Source organism: Schistocerca cancellata, chromosome 10 (genome assembly GCF_023864275.1).
Source record: "Schistocerca cancellata isolate TAMUIC-IGC-003103 chromosome 10, iqSchCanc2.1, whole genome shotgun sequence".
In the NCBI taxonomy this organism is placed as follows: Eukaryota; Metazoa; Arthropoda; class Insecta; order Orthoptera; family Acrididae; genus Schistocerca; species Schistocerca cancellata.
Genome location: NC_064635.1, coordinates 18,970,675 through 18,990,597, shown reverse-complemented (window position 1 = coordinate 18,990,597; position 19,923 = coordinate 18,970,675). Strand labels below are relative to the sequence as shown.

At 46.5% G+C, this 19,923-nt stretch overlaps 1 protein-coding gene across 1 annotated transcript in view; it reads left to right on the top strand.

Annotated features, from left to right (window-relative positions):
- The window catches only part of LOC126106800 (uncharacterized), a 119,578-nt gene that overhangs the window by 60,905 nt on the left and 38,750 nt on the right, over positions 1–19,923 (top strand). The window contains exons 3-4 of the mRNA XM_049913191.1: positions 9,595–9,767; positions 19,627–19,754. Of these exons, the coding sequence (XP_049769148.1) occupies positions 9,595–9,767; positions 19,627–19,754 (301 nt within the window). The remainder of the gene's footprint in view (positions 1–9,594; positions 9,768–19,626; positions 19,755–19,923) is intronic.

The window sequence follows — 19,923 nt, the reverse complement described above, 5'->3', positions numbered from 1 at the left end:
AAAAGAACACATTGACACCGGTGTGTCAGACCCACCATACTTGCTCCGGACACTGCGAGAGGGCTGTACAAGCAATGATCACACGCGCGGCACAGCGGACACACCAGGAACCGCGGTGTTGGCCGTCGAATGGCGCTAGCTGCGCAGCATTTGTGCACCGCCGCCGGCAGTGTCAGCCAGTTTGACGTGGCATACGGAGCTCCATCGCAGTCTTTAACACTGGTAGCATGCCGCGACAGCGTGGACGTGAACCGTATGTGCAGTTGACGGACTTTGAGCGAGGGCGTATAGTGGGCATGCGGGAGGCCGGGTGGACGTACCGCCGAATTGCTCAACACGTGGGGCGTGAGGTCTCCACAGTACATCGATGTTGTCGCCAGTGGTCGGCGGAAGGTGCACGTGCCCGTCGACCTGGGACCGGACCGCAGCGACGCACGGATGCACGCCAAGACCGTAGGATCCTACGCAGTGCCGTAGGGGACCGCACCGCCACTTCCCAGCAAATTAGGGACACTGTTGCTCCTGGGGTATCGGCGAGGACCATTCGCAACCGTCTCCATGAAGCTGGGCTACGGTCCCGCACACCGTTAGGCCGTCTTCCGCTCACGCCCCAACATCGTGCAGCCCGCCTCCAGTGGTGTCGCGACAGGCGTGAATGGAGGGACGAATGGAGACGTGTCGTCTTCAGCGATGAGAGTCGCTTCTGCCTTGGTGCCAATGATGGTCGTATGCGTGTTTGGCGCCGTGCAGGTGAGCGCCACAATCAGGACCGCATACGACCGAGGCACACGGGGCCAACACCCGGCATCATGGTATGGGGAGCGATCTCCTACACTGGCCGTACACCACTGGTGATCGTCGAGGGGACACTGAATAGTGCACGGTACATCCAAACCGTCATCGAACCCATCGTTCTACCATTCCAAGACCGGCAAGGGAACTTGCTGTTCCAACAGGACAATGCACGTCCGCATGTATCCCGTGCCACCCAACGTGCTCTAGAAGGTGTAAGTCAACTACCCTGGCCAGCAAGATCTCCGGATCTGTCCCCCATTGAGCATGTTTGGGACTGGATGAAGCGTCGTCTCACGCGGTCTGCACGTCCAGCACGATCGCTGGTCCAACTGAGGCGCCAGGTGTAAATGGCATGACAAGCCGTTCCACAGGACTACATCCAGCATCCCTACGATCCTCTCCATGGGAGAATAGCAGCGTGCATTGCTGCGAAAGGTGGATATACACTGTACTAGTGCCGACATTGTGCATGCTCTGTTGCCTGTGTCTATGTGCCTGTGGTTCTGTCAGTGTGATCATGTGATGTATCTGACCCCAGGAATGTGTCAATAAAGTTTCCCCTTCCTGGGACAATGAATTCATGGTGTTCTTATTTCAATTTCCAGGAGTGTATATACGTACCTATTTTTATTGCCTGCCCCATCGAGCTTATCCCGATGAGCATGCCCCTGACAATGGGCAGGCCAAGATGTTATTCGCTGCAGGTTCCTAATACTAATTTCCTAATCTAATTCCTACTAACTAGTTCTAACCTAAGTCAATTCCGGTGCTTCGTCTACTCCGTGATATTATTCCCCACTCCCCCTAGTCCTGCACGTGGCGGATTCCAGACTACTAAGGTCGGCCTATCCACTCGCAGGCGGTATAGGAGTAGGGCACCTGTTTTACTTTAATTTATGTTAATTTATTTATCTCAGGTATTCCTTGAACACTTTTCGTGATACCTCGTCTACTAGTTTGTTAAGAGTTTGAAAAGTGTCTTGTTGTCTTATGAGTTAGTACGCCTCATGGTCAGGTAGTTGGTCACGTAGTGTGGAAGCAAAAGGGGACACTCGTAAATCCCATGATCGGGAGCACCCTCCGGTTCACCACATTCACACGCGGGTGTGGCCCTTTTCCCGAACCGACATAAGTATGTCGAGTATGGCCCATCTCCAGTGAGAAAGTGGATCAGCCCTCGGGTGGGTTCAAAGTATTTCATTTTTAATCGTTCCCTAATGTTCGGAATAAGTTCATATGTCCTACGTCCTGTTTCAACCGTCTCCCATAGTTCTTGCCACAGTTGTTCAACCCTTTGCCGAATCTCACCCTTGTCCCTTGCCCCAGTGCCTAAAATTTCCTCTATTTTCGTAACATTTCCATTCTTGACCAAGAACCACGCAGCCTGCTCTCTAATTTTGATGTCCAAGGGGCAGAGCCCCATTATGACGAATAAAGCTCCCCCTGGTGATGTCCTGTAAGCCCCCAGAGACTGTCACACCTCAACAGCCACGCATCTCACCAGCATGCAGCACACCTCGAGATATAGGCTTTTTTATGGAGGCTTGTACCATCCTCGCGATCCGGGGAGATTAAACCAAGATCCCTATTCCCTGTGACACACAACGTTCAACCACTCCACTGCCATGGTGGTCGCTGAAGCACTCCCCGGAGCCTACGGTGACAGGGGGCTGCCGGCGCTTACCAGTCCCCAGCTCAGAAAACCCGGGATCGCCAACCCATACCCAGCAAACGAATGTGGAGCCCCTGAAGGCCCTCACAATTCTACCTAATATTGCTCTTATTAATCTCAGAATCACGGCTGCCAACAAGCAAATTACTGAGAAGACACAATCTCATAATAAGTCATTTCCAAACAGCGCTTTCCAAAATTCACAATATGGTGATAATGATCCTCATGTACTAGAGCATGTTCTTGTCCTGTCACATTCTTTGGAGCACAGGCATTGTCGTACAGGGTGTCCGAAAAGTCCTTCCCTGATTACATAAATTGATAACTCAGGCTAGAAGTAAGATACAAATACGAAACTGATGTCTAATTGTTTATAAACTATCAAAGTTTTTTTACACATCAGTAAATTTCCACATGAGCGCCCTTGGTAGCACGTAGCACATCTACGCGATATTCAATTTCCGTCCACACATTAGCCAACAGCACTGGAGGGATCGATTCAACGACTGTAGTTATGCATTGCCGCAGGATTTCAAGATCTGGTACACGTGTTCGATAGACCTCGTCCTTGACATAACCCTATAAAATGAAGTCTAATGGGGCTATGTTAGGAGAGCGTGGAGGCCAAACCGTTGGCCCATCAGGATCAATTCATCGCCCAGGAAAGGTCATATCGAGATAGGCACGGACGTCCAAACCCCAATGAGGCGGTGCACCGTCTTGCTGAAACAAGACATCGGGGTGATACTGAAGCAGCTGAGGAACAGCATACAGTTGCAACATGTCCAGATACACTGCAGATGTGATGGTAGCCTCAGCGAAGAAGAATGGCCCGATAATTCGATTGTGCAATAGCGCGCACCAAACATTCACCTTTGGACTGCCTCTGGTGCACTCCATGTACTCGCCAGGGGGTTGTGAACCTCAAATGCGCATATTATGGCGATTCACTACTCCACTGACAAAAAAGGTCGCTTCGTCGGAAAAGGTAATTCGTCTGAGATAACCATCTTCGTCCTCAATACGTGATAGCTTATCGACCGCAAAGTCATATCGACGTGTACTGTCATTGGGCAACAAGGCCTGAACGATTTGCACTTTGTATGCACGAAACTATAAACGTTTGTGTAAAATGTCACGGAGAGAGCTTTTTGGCATCTGTAATTCACGTGAGGCCCTGCGCACCGATTTCTTCGGACTTCGCAGAAAAGACTGCCTTACAGCTTCGACCCTGTCTGCTGAGGTTCTTGGTCGACCAGACCTCGGAAGGTCAGCTACCGATCCTGTGTTCTTGAACCTCTCATACCAGGCTTTAATGCTCTTGACATCAGGTGGATTCCTTCCACAAGTTTTCTGGAAGTATCTCTGCACTGTGATTGGTGATCGTGTCTCATGGTAGCACAGGACACACTGTGCCTTCTCCTGATTGGTTAACATGGCTTCTTGGGCACTTCCCCTCATCCACTTCCTACGTGCTGTGATCCTAAAACAGAAAAAAAACTTTGATAGTTGTAGACAATTCGTCACAAGCTTCATATTTGTTTCTTACTTCTAGCCTGAATTTATGTAACCAGGGAAAGACTTTTCGGACACCCTGTATTTCAACAGAGACCAGTCAGTTTTCGAAAATGCGTCAGCAGAACCGCATACCACCCTTAATTCACGCTGGAGGATGATGGTTCAGATGGCTCTGAGCACTATGGGACTTAATTGCTCTGGTCATCAGTCGCCTAGAACTTAGGACTACTTAAACCTAACTAACCTAAGGACATCACACACATCCACGCCCGAGGCAGGATTCGAACCTGCGACCGTAGCGGCCGCGCGGTTCCAGACTGTAGCGCCTAGAACCTCTCGGCCACTCTGGCCGGCTACGCTGGAGGAGCTCACTCTCAGTCATCTCTTATGACCTGGGCACCTGTAAAAGGAAAACATTAAAATTTGTGAAAGGACAAGTTGGGTTTAGCTTTAACAATTCTGTTCCACAAAATACTGGGATGTGCTGAAAAATAGTGTCTCCGAATTTTTTATGTGAAAATTCTTATAGCTTTTTGAATAAAAGGAAATTTAGTAACATTCTACATCTTTATTCTTCATGTCCGTATATTTCTTTCTCTACGTACTCGCCTTGGCAATGGCCTTGCCGCCGTGGATACACCGGTTCCCGTGAGATCCCCGAAGTTAAGCGGTGTCGGGCGTGGTCGGCACTTGGATGGGTGACCATCCAGGCTGCCATGCGCTGTTGCCATTTTTCGGGGTGCACTCAGCCTCGTGATGCCAACTGAGGAGCTACTCGACCAAACAGTGGCGGCTTCGGTCAAAGAAAACCACCGCAACGACCGGGAGAGCAGTGTGCTGACCCCATGTCCCTCCTATCCGCACCTTTCACTGAGGATGACATGGCGGTCGGATGGTCCCGGTAGGCCACTCGTGGCCTGAAGACGGAGTGCTTTTTTTTTACGTACTCGCCTTGGGAACGACCACATTTCTCTCCACGAGAGACCAGTTTGGTGTTACCGTCGCGAAAGTGTTCTTCAACTTTTTGAAATAGATAAATATACGAGGCGTGTTTTTTAAGTAAGTACCGTTTTGAAATTTAAAAAAGACGTGCTAAGATATCTCAATAATTTTATTTTTACGTGAAAGCCTGTACCTTAATCTACGCACTGACGCCATTACAGTCTGATTCTTCCTGTTTACGTTGTGTGCTGAGTGTTTAATATGCCTCCGATAACCGTGAGTCCCGCCGACTGTGAAGTAAGGGCTGTTGTAAGATTTCTTAGTGATAAAGGCCTAAAAGCGATCGATATTCATCGTGAGATCTGCGCAGTTTGCGGAGGAAACATTACGAGTGATGGAATGGTAAGAAAGTGGGTGATAGCATTTAAAGATGGCGGCACAAATGTGCATGAAGAAGAACGGAGTGGGCGTCCTTCAGTCGTTAATGAAAGTTTAGTGCAGGAAGTGGACAATAAGATGAGAGAAAACAGGCGCTTTAGGCCTACGATTTCCTCCTCGAGGGATGACTTTCCTAATGTTTCTCGTAGTGTTTCGTATAGCACTCTCACCGAGCACTTGAATTGCCGAAAATTGTGTGCACGTTGCGTACCAAAAATATTGACGGATGTGCAGAAAACCAAACGTTTAGACAGTGCATTGACTTTCCTTGAGCGGTGCCACAACGACGGTGATGATTTCTTAAGCCAAATTGTTACGGGCGATGGAACGTGGGTGGCCTACGTCACACCAGAATCAAAGCAACAGTCCATGGAAGTTCAGCAAGGGCATCGTTTTGCTGCAAGACAATGCCCGTCCGCATGTGGCGAATCAGACCAAAGATGTCATCACATCTTTTCAATGGGAAACTCTAGATCATCCTCCGTACAGCCCCGATCTTGCGCCCAGTGGCTACCATCTGTTCCTGCACTTGAAGAAACACCTGGGCGATCAGCGTCTTCATGACGATGACGAAGTCAAAACAGTGGTGATGCAGTGGTTAACAAGTCAGGCGGCAGACTTCTATCAGGAGGGTATTCAAAAACTGGTACAACGTTATGACAAGTGCCTCAATATTGACGGAAATTATATAGAAAAGTAGATTAAGGTACAGGCTTTCATGTAGAAATAAAATTATTGAGATATCTTAGCACGTCTTTTTTAAATTTCAAAACGGTACTTACTTAAAAAAACACGCCTCGTAGGATGGCGCAAAGTCCGGACTGTATGAAGGATGATCGACGAGAGCGAACTCGAGGCGCTGGATCGCTTCAGCGTTCAAGTGTGGTCTGTCAGGAGAGGTTGCCCTGTGTCTGGACGATCTCTTAGGATTCGAAACACGATTACAGCACTCTGTTTCTCACGCACTGATAAAGTTACGTCACACACCGCCGTCTTACACACTACAGTTGTGAGCCCTCTAGCGTCAGAGGGCTGCAAATATCCGGATGTGAAGCGCAAAGATGAAGAATGTTTTATTTTCCAAGCGTTGAGAGTTTCACACTAACAATCCGGGGGCATCACTTTTAAGCATGCTGCAACGTCGTGTTTACGTGCAAACCGGTGGCAAGTGAAATAATAAGTACAGAGGGCTTGCAAGATATTACTGATCAACAGTTTAACCCAAAGGGCACAGTACTTACACAAAAATTTTGTACAAGTGTATCTTATTCACAAGTCAGAAAATACATTACACAATTCCTCTCTAATTGATTAGATGCAAACAAGAAATCCTTGTAACTTCTCTACTAACTGTAAGCGCTTCAATAACAAAAGGTAAAATCAATTTCATTTAACAAGGGCACTTGAATAATAAAGGTGAAATAAGTTTCTTTTAAATAGGTCACCTGAGCAATCACAATAGGACAATTCACGTAATTTCCAATTTCCGATTCCCATCAAGTATTTCTCTTTAGCATGTACGTAGGTTCAACACCCGCTGCACTAGTCTCCTTCCTTTATGGTTTTGAAGGTAAATGCACTACTGGCCCTTAAAATTGCTACACATAGAAGAAATGCAGATGATAAACGGGCATTCATTGGACAAATATATTATACTAGAACTGACGTGTGATTACATTTTCATGCAATTTCGTTGCATAGATCCTGAGAAATCAGTACCCAGAACAACCACCTCTGGCCGTAATAACGGCCTTGATACATCTGGGCATTGAGTGAAACAGAGTTTGGATGGCGTGTACAGGTACAGCTGCCTATGCAGCTTCAACACGATACCACAGTTCATCAAGAGTAGTGACTGGCGTATTCTGACGAGCCAGTTGCGCGGCCACCATTCACCAGACGTTTTCAATTGGTGAGAGATCTGGAGAATGTGCTGGCCAGGGCAGCAGTCGAACATTTTCTGTATCCAGAAAGGCCCGTACAGGACATGGAACATGCGATCGTGCATTATCCTGCTGAAATGTAGGGTTTCGCAGGGATCGAATGAAGGGTAGAACCACGGGACGTAACACATCTGAAATGTAACGTCCACTGTTCAAAGTGCCGTCAATGCGAACAAGAGGTGAGCAAGACGTGTAACCAATGGCACCCCATACCATCACGCCGGGTGATACGCCAGTATGGCGATGACGAATACACGCTTCCAATGTGCGTTCACCGCGATGTCGCCAAACACGGATGCGACCATCATGATTCCGTAAACAGAACCTGGATTCATCCGAAAAAATGACGTTTTGCCATTCGTGCACCCAGGTTCGTCATTGAGTACACCATCGCAGACGCCCCTGTCTGTGATGTAGCGTCCAGGGTAGCCGCAGCAATGGTCTCCGAGCTGATAGTCCAGGCTGTTGCAGACATCGTCGAACTTTCGTGCAGATGTTTGTTTTCTTGCCAACGTCCCCATCTGTTGACTCAGGGATCGAGACGTGGCTGCACGATCCGTTACAACAATGCGGATAAGATGCCCGTCATCTCGGCTGCTGAGCGAGGTGGCGCAGTGGTTAGCACACTGGACTCGCATTCGGAAGGACGACGGTTCAATCCCGCGTCCGGCCATCCTGAGTTAGGTTTTCCGTGATTTCCCTAAATCGCTCCAGGCAAATGCCAGGATGGTTCCTTTGAAAGGGCACGGCCGACTTCCTTCCCCATCCTTCCCTAACCCTATGAGACCGATAACCTCGCTGTTTGGTCTCTTCCCCCAAACAACCAACCAACCATCTCGGCTGCTACTGATACGAGGCCGTTGGGTCCCAGCACGGCGTTCCGTATTACCCTCCTGAACCAACTGATACCATATTTTGCTAACAGTCATTCGATCTCGACCAACGCGAGCAGCAATGTCGCGATATGATAAATCGCAATCGTGATAGGCTACAACCCGACCTTTATCACAGTCGGAAACGTGATGGTACGCATTTCTCCTCCTTACACGAGGCATCACAACAACGTTTCACCAGGCAACGCCGATCAACTGCTGTTTGTGTATGAGAAGTCGGTTGGAAACTTTTCTCATGGCAGCACGTTGTAGGTGTCGCCACCGGCACCAACCTTGTGTGAATACTCTGAAAAGCTAATCATTTGCATCACAGGATCTTCTCCTGTCTGTTAAATTTCGCGTCTGTAGCACGTCATCTTCGTGGTGTAGCAATTTTAATGGCCAGTAGTGTATATAAGGAGTATAGCAAACGGAACAGGCGCCTTGGTGTCCCAATGCAGAGGAAACTTAACTGAATGCAAGATCCCCACTCACTGCAATCCGAAGAACGCAATGGCCGCCGTATCGGTTGCCATTTTCCCCGCGGCCAAAAGAACCTCCCGTTCCCTCTGGTATTGGTCGGCCAAGACGTCGTACTGCGGACATCGATTCAGACATGGACTAGGTGGCCGCTGCAGTGCTGAAACAGAAAAGCACAAACACACAGCCACAGTGAAAAGAAACAATGTTAACAGGCCCCAGAATATATTAAGATAAAATTCTGCAAAGAGAGATCACATCAAGACAAAGGCAAATTAAAAGTGGTTAAGAGCATTATCTGTAGACTTCAAATTTCAAAATATGTAAAACTGCTCCAGCACAAACAGGCTAGTTTTAAAAGGGCAACGATGAGACAAAGGCATAATATTATTACACCAGTACGTCGCAGTTCCAATACAATATTGACACTCATAAGAAAGAAGCTAGTGAAAACACGGGTAAGTCAGATTGTAAAACTAGAAAGCTTGAATGTCTACTTCTTCAATAGACAGCTGCGTGGTACATAATTCAACCCCAATAGCCGAAATGAATAACACATTGCTCAGCGTCCTGCGTAGAAGACCATGACCCAGTCACGCCTCAAGAACTTGCAATAGCAGGACCGCTTCCGCACTCCGAGCCACATACACCGATCAAATCCAGCTAACTCCACGCAAACACTAGTTTCACCCTCTGAGCAGCGACACGTACCGGCCGTTCCGAAGCCAAAACCCAGTCTGCCCGCCACCCCACCAGCACCACCACCGGCCAACGAGGCAAAGAGAAGAAACGTCAGGGGGAAAGGATCGATCCGGGTGACTCGAACGGAGAAAGCAACTGGCACCGGCGCCTCCCCACGTATCACATCCCCTCTTACAATCAAATTTCAGGATTCCATTTGTTACACCAGCTGATTGCGTTTTGTTTTTTAAAGGTCTAACATCACGGAGTGGAACGTGGAAACGCTGACCTCGGACGATCTGAGGGGTCCTGTCCTCTCCAAATTACTGCGCACCCTTCGGCACATCACAAAAGCCATACGCCTAGGCAGAATATGCGCCGGGCGCCAAAAATGGAATTTTCTCCAGCGGCACTTGAACAAAACAGGTGAGATACATGCGATTGCAGTCTTTCTCGGCGTATTCCACTGATGAATTATTCTCTGGTTATCAGCCGAGTGGTGGCGTCGTCTTGTCGCAACGTTTCAATGAGTTTCGTACCCATCATCTTCTGGCGAAGATGGGAGGGAGTTGACACACTTCGCCAGAAGATGATGGGTACGAAACTCATTGAAACGTTGCCACAAGACGACGCCACCACTCGGCTGATAACCCGAGGAGAATTCATCAGCAAAACAGGTGAGTCTTTATTTGTAAGTAAGTTCTTTGGGAATGCAGGTTTTCTCGGTGAATTTCAGTGGCGAAAATTTTCGAGGTATCAACCGAATCGCGGCGCCTTCGCTGGAAGATGACGAGTTAGAAATTCTCAATGTGCGAAAATTTCATCTAATATGGTATCCATGGCCCGCCCGGTTGGCCGTGCGGTATAACGCACGACTTTCCGTGCGGGAAGGAGCGCCTGTTCCCGGCACGAATCCGCCTGGAGGATTTGTGTCGAGGTTTGGTGAACCGGCCAGTCTGTGGATGGTTTTTAGGCGGTTTTCCATCTGCCTCGGAGAATGCGGGCTGGTTCCCCTTATTCCGCCTCAGCGTCGGCGGTTGCTGCGCAAACAAGTTCTCCGCGTACGCTTACACCACCATTACTCTACCACGCAAACATAGGGGTTACACTCGTCTGGTGTGAGACGTTCCCTGGGGGATCCACCGGGGGCCGAACCGCACAATAACTCTGGGTTCGGTGTGGGGCGGCGGAGGGGTGAAGTGGACTGCGGTAGTCGTCGTGGGGCTGTGGACCACTGCGGCTGCGGCGGGGACGGAGCCCCTCTGTCGTTTCTAGGTCCCCGGTTAACATACAATACAATACATACAATGGTATCCATACATATTATAAAAAACTATGTATAACTGTACGCATGTACACTGATCACGCAGAACATTATGACCATATACTTAGTAGCCAGTGTGTCCACATTAGCACGGATAAAAGCCGCAACGCGTCGTGACATGGAAGCAATGATGCCTTGGTAGGTCTCTGGAGGGAGTTGACACACATCTGCACACACAAGTCACCTAATTCCCGTAATTTTCGGGAAAATGGGGGGGGGGGGGGCGATGAAATCTGACGCCACATTCAGTCATATATCAGATGTGTCCCATTGGGTTGAGATCTGGCGAGCTGGGGGACAGCACATCAATTATAACTCGCCACTGTATTCCTCAAACCACTCCATCACACTCCTCGTTTTGTGACATGGCGCATTATCTTGTTGAAAAATGTCACTGGCGTCATGAAGGGGTGTACGTGGTATTTGTTGTATTCTCCAACAGTTTATTGAACGTAACTTCTTCTACAATACAATAGCTGGCTGTACAATAGATGTAGGCGTCCGTCGATCTAGTCGTAGATGTGGTTCGTCTTGGTCGGTTGGTACTTCGATCGGCGGTGCAGTACAGCAGCTTCGGTGATATCTTCTCGGAGACTCCGCTATAGCGGTTGCCATTAGCAGCGGACGAAGACTGGTCTGCCTTCGACCGGCCGGGCCTATATAGTGAGCTGGAGCAAATAGAAACCCGGTTTAGAAATCCGTGGCTGGATATGTCGCGGCGACCTCTGCAAGGAAAGGTTCCTATTAATCGACTCGAATCTTCGGCGTGTTTCCTGATGTGTTCGCCTGTTTGGCTGTTGGTTTGTTTCCCTCATAGCGTGGCTGCTATGCGGTGCTGCCTGCCATTTAGGGGAACCCGATGGCAGACGGTACAGTATTGAACCAGCCTACGATACTTCTTGGCCACCACGGTGCCTTGCACGAGCACCACTGGAATCATGGGTGCCCATGTCAGTGTTCCCGAGAGCATAATGGAACGGCCACCAACTTGTCTCTGCCCAGCAGTACAGGTGTCACGAAGCTGTTCCTCTGGTAGACGAAGGATTCGCGCCCTCCTGTCGACATGATGAAGGAGGTATGCCGGCCGGAGTGGCCGTGCGGTTCTAAGCGCTACAGTCTGAAACCGGGCGACCGCTACGGTCGCAGGTTCGAATTCTGCCTCGGGCATGGATGTGTGTGATGTCCTTAGGTTAGTTAGGTTTAATTAGTTCTAAGTTCTAGGTGACAGATGACCTCAGAAGTTAAGTCGCATAGTGCTCCTTGAACCATTTGAAGGAGGTATCGGGCTTCATCAGCCCACGCAAAGCTCTGCCACTGTGCTAACGAACAGTGCTGATGGTCACGAGCCCATTTCACGCTTCCAACGTGCATTCACCACGAAGTCGCCAAACACGGATGCGACCATCATGATGCTGTAAACAGAACCTGGATTCATCCGAAAAAATGACGTTTTGCCATTCGTGCACCTAGGTTCGTCGTTGAGTACACCATCGCAGGCGCTCCTGTCTGTGATGCAGCGTCAAGGGTAACCGCAGCCGTGGACTCCGAGCTGATAGTCCATGCTGCTGCAAACGTCGTCGAACTGTTCGTGCAGATGGTTGACTCAGGGCTCGAGACGTGGCTGCACGATCCGTTACAGCCGTGCAGATAAGATGCCTGTCATCTCGACTGCTAGTGATACGAGGTCGTTGGAATCCAGCACGGCGATCCGTATTACCCTCCTGAACCCGCCGATTCCATGTTCTGCTAACAGTCATTGGATCTCGACCAACGCTAGCAGCAATGTCGCGATACGATAAACCGCAATCGCGGTAGGCTACAATCCGACCTTTGTCAAAGTCGGTAACGTAATGGTGCGCATTTCTCCTCCTTGCACGAGGCATCACAACAGCGTTTCACCAGGCAACGCCGGTCAACTGCTGTTTGTGTATGAGAAATCGGTTGGAAAGTTTCCTCATGTCAGTACGTTGTAAGTGTCGGCACCGGCGCCAAACTTGTGTGAATGCTCTGAAAACTTAATCATTTGCATATCACAGCATCTTCTTCCTGTCGGTTAAATTTCGCGTCTGTAGCACGTCATCTTCGTGGTGTAGCAATTTTAATGGTCAGTAGTGTATATTCTCGAAGGGAATGGCGGAACCATTCTCGAACAGGCGACGAGTTCGTTTGAGCCAAGGGTAATTCATTTCTTATACTGTGGTTGTGTTCTTTATTTTTGTTAGGGTTTGAGCTTTTTACCTTATATTAATTTTAGTTCCCGTTCTTTTGGCTGTGAGTTGGAATTTGGATCCATACTATGGAAAAAACGTCCTCCCTAAAAACTTCAGTAGGGTTATTTGTATGTCAAACTAATCTATATTAATCTTCTTGCAAATTTTGATCCTGTAATTCCTGCGGCATAACTTGTACTTGCTGGGTTCTGTCATAGTTGTGCAGTAGCACTTGGTGGGAACGAATATTTATGTTTTGGAAAATTAAGCTGCATCGGTGGTTGTTTTAACGAGTGCGTTGTTTTTGATTCTGTTGTTAATCTAGATTCTCCGTATTTTGCTGTCACTTATATGTCTCTCCTCTAGTGGCTGTACATATGCTACATGGTATAGATATCTTCTATTGGCTCTTGGACTAGTATTTATCGCTGTTCGTATCATTATGTTAAATATTTTTGGTGTGTGAACGTTTGAAAAAAAAAGGGCTCCAAGCACTATGGGACTTAACATCTGAGGTCATCAGTCCCCTAGAACATAGAACTACTTAAACCTAACTAACCTAAGGACATCACACAGATCCATGCCCGAGGCAACATTCGAACCTGCGACAGCAGCGGCAGCGCGGTTCCAGACTGAAGCGCCTAGAACCGCTCGGCCACAGCGGCCGGTTTGAACGTTTCATATCATCCATATTGGTGCAGCATGTTCCAGGGTTGGTATTGTAAAACTGCGGTAGACATAAAGTAGATGTGGGGCTGTTGCTCCATAAATTTTTTTTATCAATTTTAAAAGTCCTAATCGTTTTCTTTCTTTCATTATTGGTTCTGTAATAGCTTGTCATCACGGTGGAATCAAATGTTAGTCCAAGATATTTTACGTCTTTTTTCGGTTCTGTGGATGCTTTACAGCTTATTTCTCTGTGGTTCGTCACTTTATAAACTAAATTTTCACCTCTAACCGGATTTTAAGTGCATATTTGACACGTACATGAGAGGTAACTATGAACCTCAGTATCTCGTAAACGGATAAAGAAATCAGTAAAATTTTTGGAGATCGGGATCTTAGGAATACATCGTAAGAATTTCAGCCATTTACTTGGAATCCGCGGCTCGGTTTTGGTACGAAGGAATGGGATAGAAAAAGGTTTATTTCGGGGGATGGGGGGTGGTTCCTAAGGGAACGCCCATGAACTAATTGTGTTTCCAAAAGGCACTTAAGACTCACCGTAGGCATCAAATGCAAAAAGACTCAACTGAGTCGCTCCGTTTGCCTTGGCAGGAGGAAATTTGTAACATTGATACTTTGGCCCCATACTGTTGGATAGCGACACTAAGAAGAGCCTTCTGTGTGGTATAGAAATGGTCCCCAGCCCAAGGACTATCCAAAACACTTGACCCTACATTTCTGTCAGCAATAGAACCCGAGGTATAAGCCCCGGAAGAATCCCGTTTTCATGTGCGACGTTTTGTAATATATCAGGTAGCGCATGCTTCCCGCACGCATTCCGATATGGGCGACGGCGTTGCTGTAGCGTGTACGCAACGTAGTGAGACACCTATGCAGGTATATAAGCACCGACACGTAGGCAAGGGATTAGTATGGCATTCGCGTCTTCCCTCCGTGCGTGTACTATGGAGACGTTATTACCAACTGTGTCCGAGCAGTACCAACATGCTGTTATTCTTGTCTTGGATGCCGAAGGACGAATACCGGGAGGCATCCATTGGAGAATGAGGAATGTGTGCGGTTAAGGCGAAACGGCCGGGGAAACTTCGACAGAGAATCCTACTGCTTCATGACAGCGCGCGTCCCCATATCGCGAATGTCGTAGCGCAGAAGTTACGCGAGCTCAAGTGGCGTCGGTGGAATGACAACCTCATTTGCTCACGGCGATTTTTTCTGACTGGCATACCGATTCTGGACAATACGGCCGTCCGACTGTCCCCCCCCCCTTCTTATATCTTATGGTCAGGACAATATTAACTGGTCACTGCTACATTAGCAAGTTTGAGTAGAGGGACTGTAATTTATAGTTTAGGATCCTGTGAGTGTCGTTTTTGACAGACAGATTTCAAGTAACGTTAGTTTTATACCTTTACTCGCTCTGTAGAGGAGATCACTTTTATTGTGTCTCACTGTTTAGAGGCACAAAACGCGCGGGTGCTTTCAGCTCGTTACTAAATGCAAATAAGTAGGAGGCCGAGTAGATAGGAGCTGAAGGAGTCCAGGTTGCAATAATATGCGGTTCGGTACACTGTTAGAGAGAAGGATTACTATTCAGGAAACACGTAGAACAATGAAATTACTTATCTTCAGTAGTTTGTAGGACTGCAGCTGCGGCTATGAACTGACAGTCTTATAACATGGAATACCGTGAACTAATACAACATATTCTCATGGACTACGCCTGATAGGCCCTCCTCAGAGAATCAATGCAAACATTACAGAACTGGCTGAGGGCCGATTATGAAAGTGCGTCTGCCTAGGCTGAAGTCCAGCTGAGAAGTGCACGAGGCACACTCGAGGTCCGCCGAGCTGCACAGCCCGCCAGAGTGCGCTGTGCTCGGCAGACGAGGGGCTGCCCACCTTGCGTTGGCGCGGCGTTGCAGTAGTATCTGTGGCAGTGATACTACAACTTTCAATATCACCAGTACGATATTCATTCAGAGCATGTTCACCAAAGTTGGAATCTCTCTTTTTCAGTCTCCATATGTTTTCGTGTTAAGTCAGTCTAGCAGTTCTGTTCTTTTCTGATTGGTCTTCATATACATTGTTACAAAAAAAGTAACATGAAGCAGTATACATTCCACTTTTTTTCTAAAGATTTAATCTCGTCTTTAATTCTTGGATGTGAGGTCCGTCAGTTATGCAAAACACCGTTTTTTCTCAGTATCCAAACACGTTGCTGCACCACTGTGCCATCATCAGAGGCTTTTCGTTTTTATTTATTCTGCAATGTGAACATTTTTGTTAAATGATTATAAAATTATGTGCATCTTTAGTTCAAACAACATATCGTTTCTTTTTCCAAATACCTTTACGTTTGGTATGCATGAATTTTCTGGATCAATTGTGTGTTAATTACTAGAGGTAGCTTGCCATCTGCAACCAAACGATGTTGATGAGAGAGTTTTCTGCTGGAAGTTAACCTATCTTCTAGAACGTAATTTAGTTTGTCGCAATGTTTCCGCACCTATATTCGTTTTTACTTAAGTTTTCGTGTGCCAAGCACTTCCATTCTCCGCATCATGCTGAGGTGTTGTGATGCACACGTAACTATAACAAGTATTTTCCACAAATAACGTAGTAAAACACTCTTCACTTCAGCAAAACACAGTGTGATTGTGGTTTGTTGTGCGTCCCAGCGCAGTCACTGTTCATTTGTGCACCAGAGAGTTCGGCGCCAAATTTGAATTTTGTTTGCATTTTATCTTTGTGTGTGTGTGCGCGCGCGCGCGTGTGTGTGTGTGTGTGTGTGTGTGTGCGCGCGCGTGTGTGTGTGCGCGTGTGAGTATTTGCAAAAAGAAACGATCTGTTGTTTGAACTAAAGATGCACATAATTTTGTAATCATTTAACAAAAATGTTCACATTGCAGAATAAATAAAAACGAAAACCCACTGATGGTGGCACAGTGGTCCCGTAACATGTTTGGGTACTGAGATGGTTCAAATGGCTCTCAGCACTATTGGACTTACCTTCTGAGGTCAGTCCCCTAGAACTTAGAACTACTTAAACCTAACTAACCTAAGGACATCACACACATCCATGGCCAAGGCAGGATTCGAACCTGCGACCGCAGCGGTCACGCGGTTCCAGACTGTAGCGCCTAGAACCGCTCGGCCACTCCGGCCGGTGGGTACTGAGAGAAAATGGTGTTTTGCATAACTGAAGAAGCTCACTTCCAACAATTTTAACTGCAAACACGGCCAATACAAGGAGGTGTAAATCAAAATGATGAATATCTGGTCTTTAACGTTGAACACAATGCTGAAAGGAGTACACTGGGTCGCACTTGTATGTGGCACCAGAATAAGATAAGAATATTAATAAATTAAAATGAAACTAGTATACTATAAACGACGAATGTCTCTGATAGGCTCGATAATGTGGATTGCTGACTGTGCGCGACCGTAGAGCCAGAGATACTGTTTCTGGTCTGAGAATGTAGTGTTGGAGAGAGCTGGGCGCACACTTGTAAGTAGCTGTGTGTGAGGGAAAGACGATGGAGTGGGCAGCTTCTGTGGTGTGCTGTGTGAAGTCACCAAGAGTTAGATCAATGCAGGTATGTCGATATTGTTGAACATGGAAGCAGAAGTCTTCACGTATGCGAGGTAAAAATTCTCAATAATTACGATTTCTGTTTTTGCCAGAGCGTTAGTGTAGGTGAGTTGGCTGACAATTAGTTATTGTTGAGTAACCCCACGATGTACGTAAACGGTTTTCACAGAAAGTCTAGTTAGGTATTTCATTTTTATAATGCTTTTAAGATTTGTTAACTGAGCTATGTGTAATTTGATGATTTGCATTTACGTTGGATTAATGAAGTTAGATAATACTTGCTGTTTAAATCTCATTGTTTGTGAATCAATTGTGAGTGATGTAACTTCAATTGTCAGATGTTTTTGAAAAGACAAACTTAATTTGCAATATAATTTTGCTGTATGCAGTGAGTGTTAGTAATCCATCATAATAAGCAACGCCTCCCGGTCCAGGTCATACATTTTTCATAGAATTTGGAATTTCTTAAATATTCTAGTTTATCAGCCAAATGAATTTCATGTGCATTTCAAGTATTATGGCCGGCATTGCACACTGCTGAGCCTGTAGTTAGTATATTTATATTTTTTTATGAGAGACCAGAATATACGCGTTCCACCGTTGCTGCTTTAGACGTAAGACCATTTAATTTAATTGTTACGTGTACAGGGAACAAACATTGGTTTTTTAACAGGGCTTTAGCATTCAGTGGTAAAGGGGGTGAATGTATTTTGCAGTGACTGTTCCTTTATTGGTATTGAGAGTTGCATTACCCAATCGATTCGTGTTAAGTTTTGCTAACAATTACACAGACTAAGAACACTACTTGCACTTACAACACGCCACACGACAATTCGAGTTCAGTAGTCATTCCACAGATCAGACATTCATTCAACTTAATCGTCAAGTCTATTATATCACTTTTTAAGGAACGTTACAATGTGGACATCTACATCTACACCTGCGTGATTACTCTCCTACTCACAATAAAGTGCCTGGAAGAGGGTTGAGTGAACCACCTTCAAACTGTCTCTCCAAGGCGCGCGGGAAAAACGAGCGCTTCAGTTTTTCTGTGCGAGCCCTGATTTCTCTTATTTTATCATGTTAATCATTTCTCTCTATGTAGGTGGGTGGCAACAGAATGTTTTCGCAACCGGAGGAGAAAACTGGTGATTGAAATTTTATGAGAAGATCCCGATCGCAACGAAAAACACCTTTGTTTTAATTATTGCCACTCCAATCATGTCTGTTGCACTATCTACCCTATTTCGCGATAATACTGCCCTTCTTTGTACTTTTTCGATGTCATCCGTCAGTCCCACCTGATGCGGATCCCGCACCACACAGCAATACTCCAGAACAGGGCGGACAAGCGTAGTGTAAGCAGTCTCTTTAGTACACCTGTTGCGCCTTCTAAGTGTTCTGCCAAAGAATCGCAGTCTTTGGTTTTTTTCTATCCACAACATTATCTATGTGATCGTTCCAATTTATTTTATTTGTAATTGTAACCCCTAAGTATTTAGTCGAATTTACAGCCCTCAGATTTGTGTGACAACGCGTAATCGAAATTTAGCTGATTTCTTTTAGTACTCATGTGAATAACTTCAGGTTCAATTGCCACTTTTCGCACCATGTAGATATCTTATCTAAATAATTTTGCAATTCGTTTTGGTCTTCTGATGACTTTACAAGACGGTAAATGACAGCATCACCTGCAAACAATCTAAGACGGCTACTCAGATTGTCTCCTATATCGTTGATCTAGATCAGGGACAATAGAGGGCCTATAACACTTCCTTGTGGAACGCTGGATATTACTTCTGTTTTTCTCGATGACTTTCCTTCTAGAACTACGAACTGTGACCTTTCTGACAGGAAATTACGAATCCAGTCGCACAACTAAGGCGATACTCCGTAGGCACGCAGTTTGGTTAGAAGACGCTTTTGAGGAACGGTATCGAAAGCCTTCTGGAAATCTAAAAATATGGAATCAGTCTGACATCCCCTGTCGATAGCACTCATTACTTCATGGGTATAAAGAGCTAGTTGTGTTTCACCAGAACGATATTTTCTGAATCCGTTCTATGTGTCAATAAATCGTTTTCTTCGAGGTACTTCATAATGTTCGAATACAGTGTACGTTCCAAAACCATACTGCAAATCGATATTAGTGATATGGGCCTGTATTCAGCCGATTACTCCTAAATCCCTTTTTGGTTATTGGTGTGACTTGAGAAATTTTTCAGTCTTTAGGTACGGATCTTTCTGTGAGCGAGTGGTTGTATATAATTGCTAAATATGGAGCTATTGTATTCTAAGTTTTTTTTAATAAATTTGGTGTATATTTCCTGGATTTTGCTTTGCTGACAAGTACCACTGCAGTTTTGCCTACATGTAGCATATTAACAGGTGAAGCCAGGAAGTGAAAGCTGTGTTTCTGACAGAAATCTGGTCAGTTGTGTAGTTCATTAGAATGTCGTCTGTCTTGTCCAGAACTGGAGGCCGAGGTGCCCGTCTACCTGGAACACGTCTCCAACTACACACGGAATGTTGCCCAGTTGCTCTCACATGGTGTGAGGCATATATCAGCAGCTTTGGTTCCGTTCGCATTCGACAACCTGGTAAGTGACGTTTCCCTAACTCAGTTTGTTACACGTAAGATGGGTGAGAAAATGACACACACACAGCCGCGTAAGTGGTCAGTTCTGAGAGTATGCTTCCTATGTCTGATTCACACTGTCGTTATCTTTGCGTTTCCGATTGTGACGTTAATCATCTGTAAGAGTTCTG